Source organism: Montipora foliosa, chromosome 14 (assembly GCF_036669935.1).
Source record: "Montipora foliosa isolate CH-2021 chromosome 14, ASM3666993v2, whole genome shotgun sequence".
NCBI lineage: Eukaryota > Metazoa > Cnidaria > Anthozoa > Scleractinia > Acroporidae > Montipora > Montipora foliosa.
In genome coordinates this window covers 8,665,087-8,675,483 of record NC_090882.1, presented here as the reverse complement: position 1 = coordinate 8,675,483, position 10,397 = coordinate 8,665,087, and the positions used below count along the sequence as shown (strand labels likewise).

The 10,397-nt window shown below is 39.0% G+C and overlaps 1 protein-coding gene across 2 annotated transcripts in view; it reads left to right on the top strand.

Moving 5' to 3' along the window:
• Positions 1-279: 279 nt before the first annotated feature.
• The window catches only part of LOC137984289 (neurabin-1-like), a 24,738-nt gene continuing 14,620 nt past the window's right edge, over positions 280-10,397 (top strand). The window contains exons 1-5 of one of the 2 annotated variants that reach the window (XM_068831406.1): positions 280-2,732; positions 3,861-3,981; positions 5,836-5,940; positions 7,277-7,382; positions 9,586-9,672. In XM_068831406.1, the coding sequence (XP_068687507.1) occupies positions 947-2,732; positions 3,861-3,981; positions 5,836-5,940; positions 7,277-7,382; positions 9,586-9,672 (2,205 nt within the window). In that variant the 5' untranslated portion in view covers positions 280-946. The remainder of the gene's footprint in view (positions 2,733-3,860; positions 3,982-5,835; positions 5,941-7,276; positions 7,383-9,585; positions 9,673-10,397) is intronic. The other variant, XM_068831407.1, reaches the window with a different exon arrangement.

The window sequence follows — 10,397 nt, the reverse complement described above, 5'->3', positions numbered from 1 at the left end:
CGATAGATTACTTATGCAAAATTTATGACGGATGATGTTTAAATCCCTCTGATAATGTTTGTAAACAACTTTGGAGCGTTCTTTGTTAAGTCTTTCTGTCAGTTGGGAGTCTGGCTTCATCTCCAAAGTTGCACAAGCATTAATATTAGCGTGTAAAGTACAGTTTATTGTCTTTAATCGTGATTACTTGTTCAAGGTTATTAACAATTGTTATTGAATTTTTGACACTTAACCAAACCTAGTGATCATATGCTAATGTGTTGAGAGAATTACAATACTGAACCGCTTTTGCAAACAACTTCACAAAAACATGCCTAGTTTGTTTTTCTGCTACCGATTGTTTTGGAAAAGCCTCCAAGGCTACAGTGAATAAATCGCTCTCAGATTAATTTAAATTCGAAAAATCTGTGATTTAGAATAGACTTCCTTTTGAAAAACTACTTATTTATATTTTGTCACGTGACCTTTTGTCACAGTCGAATACTTTCATCGTTTGCCAAGAGCTTCATTTCCTGTATAGAGCGCTGAATTTCATCTTGGCGGCGCTGACAGAGTATTGTCTGCCAAGCTCCAGCGCTTTGGAGTTCTCAATGTGAGTCTAAAAGGTGTCTGTCTCAGTTTGTCTGTTAGGAGAAGCAAATTACGTCGAAATTTGTGGTCGAGCTCCTATGTGGCGGCCATATTTATATTTCTCTGGTGATGGAGTGAGAATCCGAGGACGAATATTGCACGAACTTTCCGTGCGTTTTCGACTTTTCTGAACAATCAAGACTTCAAGCGAAGAACTGACTTCTGAGCAAATTTCCCTGGACTGTCAGAGGTCGCTGTGGTTTATTTTTACTTATTCTGAAGGCATGGTCTGACTTTGTTCGTTCATCAAGTGCTGAACGTGCTGCGAGACTCTTCAGCGAAAGCAGAAAAAGGAATCCCGGAAACCACGCGATAGATGGCTACGAGAACTGAATACGGCAAAGAAAACAGGTTGCGAGCTCGCAAAGAAGGACCAAATCGGACGAAAGGCGATAATCATGCCGGAAGCAAGGTTGCAGACGGCGTCAGAAGTCAGAGCTCTGACACACGTAAAAATATTATTGATTCAAAAACAAAGCGAACTGCAGGAGCTCCAGAAAATGACACCAAGCAAAAGCCCTATAACAAGTTCGGAGCCCCTCCAAAGAAGCTAATTTCGGCGGACAAGGCTTATAAAACCCCTTTAAAGAATGAGAATGTTCGCAAAACTCGCGAGGAAAGGCCTCGAGTTCCTCGTAAACCTCCCTCGGTGGAGTCCACTAGTGATAAGGGTAAAGTAACTAAAATTGATGATGACCGGGAGAGTGATGCCAAGCTGAATGTTAGCAAGTTAAAGCACATTTTTGATGAAACCATTGCAAATGAAACTATAAAAGCTCAGCAGAATTTTAGAAAGCCCAGACCAATTTCTGAAGCCCTCGAGAGGTTGAAAGGTGATTATGACCCTTCGCAATCTGTACCAGGAAGATGGTCGTTGCCTAATTATTACAAGAAGACTCCTCCTACCTCACCCAATGATCCCACTCACAAGCCACATGTGTCTCAAGGTATTGCAGCGAGAAGAGCTTTATTTGAGAATGGCGGGTCCAGTGAAGATGTTTACACCAGGGAGAAGCGTTCGCCAAGTTTGTTAGATCTTGTCCCAGACTTGAAAGAATTGGATCTAGGTGCATTTGGTAAAACTGAAACATCAGGTAATGCAACCAGCTTCCTTGGCAAAAATGTTGCTTCACCTAGCCCAAGATCTCGGACAAGTTCTGATCCTGGAACTAAACGGCTTCTGTATTTTGTAAGTTCCCGCAAACGATTCACTTCTGACCCCAAAGCTGTGATTGGAGGGTACCAGCAAACCTGTGATGATTCAGTATTGCGAAAGCCTCCACTGTCTGCAGAAAAAAGACTTTTTAAGTCACACAGTGTTGATCAAATGTTGCTTCAATCTTTGGGTTCAGATAAGAGCAAAATTAATACAGAAGAAGAAACTGTCGAAAAGTATCTTGAACCTTCATTGTCAGAAAAAGAAGACAAGTTTATCTCTACTGAGGCTGAAAAGTCACAGACAGAGACAAAGCCAGAAGTGCCAGTTACAAATTCTGAAAATGTTCATGTAGTGCCTCGCTTTCGGCGAAAGGAGGTTCCCAAAGATGATTTCTTAGATGACACCCCTGGAAGGGTACGTGAAGCAAATTGGAAGGATGAAGAGATACCTCCAGAAGAGTTGGCAGAATTGGAGTTTGTACACAAACCCCCAAAGCATGATTTTGCAAGAATTCGTGATTCGGTTACTCTTAATGAAAACAAAACAGAACTTGAATTGCCAGTGAAAGGCACTGGTGACATTCACAAGACTGAAATCGAGGAACCCCGAGAGAGAGACAGTTCAGGGGAGGACAGCGCTGGTAGCATTGTTGAGCACAGCGATGGTGATGAGGATCCTGTGCCAGTGCCGACGGTTTCTCCTGTAGCACTGTTATTTTCTGCAAAGCCCAAATCATCTTCTTTATCTAAAGGTGGAGACAAGGATAAGTCTCGCAAAAGAAGTGTTGGTTTTGGCGGGGACACACCTAAGATATTTCTAACATACAGTGCCGTGGAATATGACAGGGGAAACGAGGATATTGACCCTGTTACTGCATCAGCTGAGTGGGAGTTGGAAAAACGAGTTGAAAAGATGGATGTGTTTTCTGTGGACTTGTGCAAAGGTAGGATGAGTTTTTGTTAGAATTGAGTCAGCTACTGTATTGAAAACTTTAAAATCCATGTTGGAAGAATCTGAATAGCAGGCCTGTGGGATAATGAGATGTGTTACATTATGATGGAAGAAAACACTGTTTCGCTTTCATTCTACAGTAAATGCCAATTTGCCGCAATATACATGTACATGTACTTAGGGTGAAAGTAAGGTTTATGACCGGTTGGCTGAATTGGTTGAGCATCCAACCACCGTGTGGGAGGTCGTGAGTTCAACACCGGCCATACATTGTACCAACACTCAAGATTGGGTGAAAATGCTGTCTTTGTAATGACATCTGTACATGTAAATGGATAGACTGTATAGTCTTCTGGGATATGTTACAGGTTAAATTTGATTTCAGGTTAAAATGATTTTGACTTGAAGTCAAATTTAACCTGTAATATTATAAACAGTAGCTATAGGTCCCATCTCACGAGCCTTGTTCATAAAACTCTGTGGAATGTTAAAGATCCCACACACTAATTAAAAAAAAGTAGGGCACAGAGTTCCCGGTGTCATAGTCTGCTCTTATTGATAGCCACAAGTTTGTTAGCCTTTGGCTATTTCATGCTCCCCTCGTGAAAAAAAGACTTCAATGCAGTTCAGTTCACAAGCTGAGGTAATGGTTACTGTCCATGTCTTTTCTAAGAAGCTGGTGAAGGGGGGGGGCGCATTTTGTGACCTCACTCGCCTTTCTGGATGTACGTTATTTAGTCAAAGAGAAGGGTTGGAGGCCACTTATGACATACATGTAATAATATTAAATTATTAGGATACTGCTTTCTAATTTAATATGGCAGACCAGCAAACAAATTAATACTGAAGGGATCATGGAAAGAAAAATAAGGCACTGTCATTGGTTAATTTCTATTTTGTCTCAGAGATGTATTGTATCACAGAAAATTAATGTGAAATGCTTTAGTGGCTTTTTCCTGTGACATGTTGCCTAGTGTGTCTAGACCCTAATGGATTTCTGGGTAAAAGTGTGCATTAAGCTTGTCGCTTGATTTGCTTAGTCAGAGCTCCCTGTCTGCCAAGCACAAAAAACATTTCAGGATGTTAAAAGCTATAATAATTCCTTTGTTTGTTTTTTTAGACAATAGAGGTCTGGGATTGAGTATTATAGGCCTTGGTGTCGGTACAGATACCGGAGTAGAGAAACTGGGAATTTTTGTCAAGTCACTCACAGAAGGTGGTGCTGCAGCTGCAGATGGACGGTATGAATAATAAATTTATTATTATCAAAATTTCCACCTCAACTCACTCAATCTTGCTTATCAGCTCATACAGTATAACATACATGTATGACCTACTGTATTATGGGAACTGATTGCATCAAGTGTTACCAAGCTGGGAACTGATTGGCTTTAATGACCAGGTTGTCTAAGAATTCAGAATTTAATAAAAACAACTATTATTCCAATGAACAAAATTATTATATATGAAATGGATCATAGATTGAACTGCAGATATGAAATCGAGTGAAGCTAAATGTATGATCTTCGCAGTTATGAACACAATTTTTATAGCAATTGCATGTACATGTAGAAGCCTGAAAATTTCAGGACTTCAATGGGGCTTGAAGCTATCATAATGACCTTGCAATGCCGGTGTGATGCTCTAACCAAGCCACTGATGTTGGGAGCTGATAGTTTACAAGTGGGTTCAAATTATCCTGTGATAAATGAATCAATGAACGAAATAATATATGAAATGGATCATTTCATATCCGCAGTTCCATGTATGATCCATTTCATAATACAGTAATAAAAACTTATATAATTATTAAATTGCATAAGCATCCGTGAGATGAGCAAATTGTTGCAATATTAGAATATATTAAATTGTGAAATAATATTACCCATAATCTCAATGATTAGATATTCTGCTTTATAAAATGTTAATCAAAAGCAGGCCAGAGCACCTTTCATGATCATGGTCATTGTAAATATTTGGAATATTCTTGGCTCTACTTGTAAGACTTAAACTTTACAATGTACATGTAGATGTACCATCAACTACCATACATGTACTTCTTTTAAATATCAGTTATTATTGTAAAGTAAATTGATTGCCAATTTTTATAATTAACAAACAAACTTTTGAGTATCCACATTATTTCAATTTTTACCCAGAAGTATACTGTAAGAGTATTTTATGTGTTTATTATTATACTTTTTAACCCTTTTGATCCCCTGGGAATGAGACTCACACATTTTACTAAGTACTGTGTCTAACACGAGACAATTGTACTTGTCAACTGGAGGCATCGTAGGGTATTTGAGGTGTCAATAGGTTAACCCATTGACTTGGGGGGGGGGGGGGGGAATCTTGTGATAGACTTGCATTCCATCCATGGAATGTAGCAATACAATGTACTTAGAGTAGTCAGCTAATACTGTAAGTATAGAATTTGGGATAAACTTCCAGGTGATCTGGTGACGTAATTCGGAGGACTGGGGAGAAAAATTTGAAAGCCGTATCCCACAACCTCGTGCGGCCTTATTTTCGAATTCAAAATGGCAGAGGCAAGGTTAGATCTCGTCAGTTCTACTTCAATGTTCATTCAGTAACAGGAAATGTGATAGACACCGAATGATCTGTTGAGTTTTGGCAATGGAAATACTGCAGGGAGTTTGGAAACAACACCTAAGGCTGCATGCGGTTTTGGTATACGGCGTTAAAATTTTTCTTCCCAGTCCTCCAAATTACGTCACCAGATCACCTGGTTGAGCTACATGTACCGGTATTTGGACCAAATGTCCTGAACATGTTAGGAGTTGATCCGAACATTTTTTTGATTTAATGTTTTGCCAAGTGGGTGTACATGTGAAAGTTTAACCTGAGCTTTTTGACTCAGGGGGAACTGTTATGTCCCCAAGGCAAACAAGATCAATGTGGCATTTAAGGTACGGAAAACTTAAATAACAAAAAAACATCTTTGTGTTGATGGAGACTAAAAACAACAAAAATACGGTATTTCCTGTATTACATTGATGAGTAAAATTATTTACATGTCAAGTATCACTCTCAGGAGGGAGATACTGAAGCTTTTATTCACTCTTTCTCAGAATACAAGTGAATGACCAGATTATTGAAGTCGATGGAACTTCTCTTGTTGGAGTAACACAGATGTTTGCAGCACAGACTCTTAAGAACACCAGCGGCATAGTGAGGTATGGATTACATGTATCTGCACTCTAGTCAACTACTGTGCGTACTTGTGCATCTCCTTTGCTGCAATATTGTATGCTAAACTCGTCCCAGTCGTCCCCTCACTGTGATTCCAAAATGCTGGCCTCACACCAACGTTTGTGATAATGGCCTTCAATTCTTAGCGTTGTTTGCAACAAGAATACTCAAATGAAAGTACTAATAACAGCAGGATTTCAACTCAGAAGGTTGTTCTATAAATTCTAAGTGAATTTCCTTCTTCCATGGTTCTTGACTTACAAAGCACATTCAGTTGAGACAGCATAACTAGCGATGAGTTGAACCATATTCCTCTGTTTGAGACGCGTCTTATAACCAAGTATTTTGATGAGATTTTCAGTTTCTGACATAAATGCCATCAAGTTTGAAAGTTAAAGGTGCGTCTTTTAACCGAGTTCACCTTGTATCTGAAAAACTACGGTAACCACTAATAGTTAATCCAAATTTTGGGTTTTTGTCTACTTTAACTCAGGATGGTGCTTGAATTTTTCATTTTGAGTTCTGGGACCCACATGTCTTGCCAAATTGGGGTATTTTTGGTATTTTTGGTGGGTTCCAATATTTTTAGTGCCATCCTAAAGAAAAAGTTGACAAAAAAGAATAATGGCAGACTTGTAGACACTGAAACTCTGTTATCCATTAATTTTGTCCAAAAAGTGGCCATGTCTTCTCCCCTTCCATAGTTTGATGCCATTCTACAAATTACATGTAATTAAAAGTGTTTCATTTCTTTTTGCCGGGTCACACCTGCCCCAATTTAATGGAGCAAGAAATCAAAGTGGTGGACTGGCATGCAAGCTACCTGGATGTTGTTAGTAGTGGTTTCCAGTCTCCTTTGTTTGTCAAAGGGTATGATCTTTGAGCAAGCGTCCTGCGTCCCAGGATGCATTAAGATTTTGAAAGTGCATTTTATGGATATTTTTTGCATAACAATGAGTGATTGCTGTGTTAACACGATCCCTGTTTAATACTCGCTTTGATTACAAAAGTCCTGTAGTTTCCACAAAACTCCAGAAAGCTTCTCATCCCTTTCACCCTCTTTACATGAACTAATAATATTATTTAGCACATTGTTTATCTGGCTCCAGGTGTTCAAACAATGGATAACGCTATCCACCACTGTCCAGTGGATAAGTCATAGCGAAACTAATACAATTTTGCTATCCCGTGGATAATGCTTAACATGCACGTGTATCTGGTGGATCCATAGCATTTGAACAACTGGGGCCTACTCGTTATTTTTAAACCATCATATTAATTAATATACAGTATCTTATATTATGAATCCTTTCTTCTCAGGTTTCTTATGGGAAGAGATAAGAGTAGGGCGCATATGCAATCAGCACACAGAATTGACCCCAACATTGAACAGCAAATTGATGTGCTAAGACAAAAACTGGCTGAGGTGAATAAAACACTTTTATTAACCCATTTACTCCCTGGGGTTCCCCATTGACGAATAAAATCGTCTGCCGTTAGACAGAGTAAAATACTAAGTCTGGCCGGTTTGGACGTCAAAGGGATATTACTTTGAAATGATTGCTGTACTACTACTAACATGGCATCTGACAGGATGTGGCGATGCGGATCCGCATAATTCACTGAAATCCGCATCTTCCGCATAATTCCGATATTTTCCGCATAATTCCGATACTTTCCACAAAAAACAGAAGAAATATCTGATATTAGTGATAAAGCAGCTCCTTAACATCCTCAAAAACATGAAAGCCGAAGAAATTGACTACGCTTATTTTCCTGAACATTGAAGAAAACACACCATTTCGTTCGCAAGATGAAAGTTCGTAAGAAAGATCGTAAGCTGTTTCCACGCATTTTTTCACCAATGAGCCTGGACACTAGTTTTTGTTCCTACAATGCTTTCCATTGGACGAGAAACAGTTACACTTCAGCAAATGACGTAACTGATAAGAAACTAAGGGTGCGTTCGATTGACCGTATTCCGGAATAGGATTACATGGAATACAAGTTAGAAATCCTTCGTTTTTACGGAGATTCACATTAAAAATGTCGAACACCTGCTAAAATGCTATTTTAAACATTATCTTTATTATCCTTGTTGCTTCAAAACGCTAGACATACCGTTTTGAATTCATCACTTCACGTATTCTTATTCCGGAATACGGTGAATCAAACGCACCCTAAGTCAATGATCGAGGGAATGGATCGCGCTCCAAAGGTATCACAATTTTGCTCTATTATCTCCAAATTGAAACAAAATTCATGATGAGAAACAAAATAATTTTTTATCGCTTTATTTATTGTACCAAAAGTTGCGGGAAAATCCCAACTGCTAACCCTTTTATTTCAACGGTGAAACCTGGTCACAAATTGATGACTCCTCCTTGTATTTTAATCACAAAGGGCAAAAATTCAGTCACAAATGCGATTGTATTGGTTGCAATTTCAATTACGGATTTACCGTAAGCATGTAAATACATTGGACGGGCCTAATTATTAGTTTTATAACTTTTTTAAGTTTCCGCATAATCCGGTGTAATTTCCGCGTAATCAACGCATGTTTCCGCATAATATGGCCAAACATTTCTGCATAATCCTTAATTTTTTTCCGCATCCTATCAGACGCCATGTACTAATAATAGAGCGACTGGCAGTGATGAAAGATGCAACACAGGAGCGGGGTGGGTTATAGAAAATAACTGGGTGTCCTGCACGTTCACACCTGGCTACATTTTTGAAGTTCCCTTCTTTGTCATCATCATCATCATCATTAACCACGAAGGGAGTAAAGAAATTTTGAATTCAACGCAGTTTACAATTAGGAGCAAGTGCATTGTACGTATACTCATTGCTTGGCGAGTCATTGGATTTTTTTGGCATACACTGTACAGTGTAGTCTGCGAGTATTACTTGTTATTTACTTAGGGCACGTTCAATTGACTGTATTCTGGAATGGGAGCTAGAGATCCTTTGCTTTTACGGAGACCTGCATTAAAATTGTCAAACACCTGCTAAAATGCTATTTTAAGCATATCTTTATTATCCTTGTTTTTTTAAAATGCCCAAAACATACCATTTTTAAATCATTACTCCACATACAGTCACGTATTCTTATAGGGTCAATCGTACACCCCCTTAGTACATTCTCCACTGTTCTTCCAGTTCAGTGTGACCAGGATGCTAGGACTGGAGCTGGGTTTGGTGGGTAGGCCTTGTGGCTGGGTTGCAGGGCAGGATCTTGAGTGTTCTACTTACCCTAATTGGTTTTGGGGTCAGCAGTTCCAGCTCCTACATTCCTGGACACTTAACCTCCATGTGTCACTTAGGTGGTAATACATATATAAGCAAAATGATGGTTCACATGTTGTTGCAGTGTGGTGAGATGATAGAAGTAGTTCCATTTGGTCTTGGAAATCATCAGAGACCCTTTTGCCTCTTTGTCAATTTTAGAACGTGTCATGTCTTTATAAAGTTGCAGTTCAATTTTACATCAACTATTTTCATTCAGTGTTGGTTACTTTCTCAAGTATGACCTCTTGACTGTTGTTGCTTGTGGTTGAAGTGAATAATGTGTACATACAAATTTGGTACATAATTATTAACTGGTTTGTTTCTTTGTCCCTGTTCAGGCTGAAGCAAAAGCAGAAAATGCGGAGAAAAGGGCCTTGCTGGCAGAAAGAATGGTTCAAAATCAAGCACCTGCTGTCACAAGATCTGTAAGTTATTTAGAGATTACTGTTCAATATTATGATTCATTTCATAATTATATCATTTGATCATTGATTCATTAATCACGGGAACATTAGAACCCACAAATGACCAGCTCCCAACATCAGTGGCTTCATACATGTAGCTCAGTTGGTTGAGGCGTTGCACCGGTATCGGGAGGTCACAGGTTCAAACCCTGTTGAAGTTGTGAATTTTTCAGGCTTCTCTACAAAATTGCTAAAATTGCATTCCTAACTGTGAGGGTCATAGCTTCACTTGGTTTCATATCCACAGTTGATTCATTATATCATTTTGTTAAAGATTAGTACATGTAAGTGAAACAAAATTTTGCAAGAATTATAGAGAGAGAAATACATGTATTAGTATGTGTACCAAGTGTAAAGGCTCCAGTAAGCATTAGGTCAACTACTTTGCTAAGCATAGGTTGCGTGCCAGGTACATCCAGGATCTTCTAATACAGCCAACTCCTACATCAAGACCATTCCCATGGCAACCCAACCATTATCCATGCACAGAGGAACACATTTATTAATCAGTGTAGAGAGGGAGGGGAGGGGGGGGGGCAGAAGGCAGCCTCTTACATACTGTAAGTGAAGTGAAGTTATTAGTCTCTTTCAGTCTCCCCCTTGGGGTTTTTCAGGACTAATTTTTACAATGCTTTTTTTGGGGGACTTTGGCCAGACTGCTTATTAAGCAGTTTACAGTATTATTT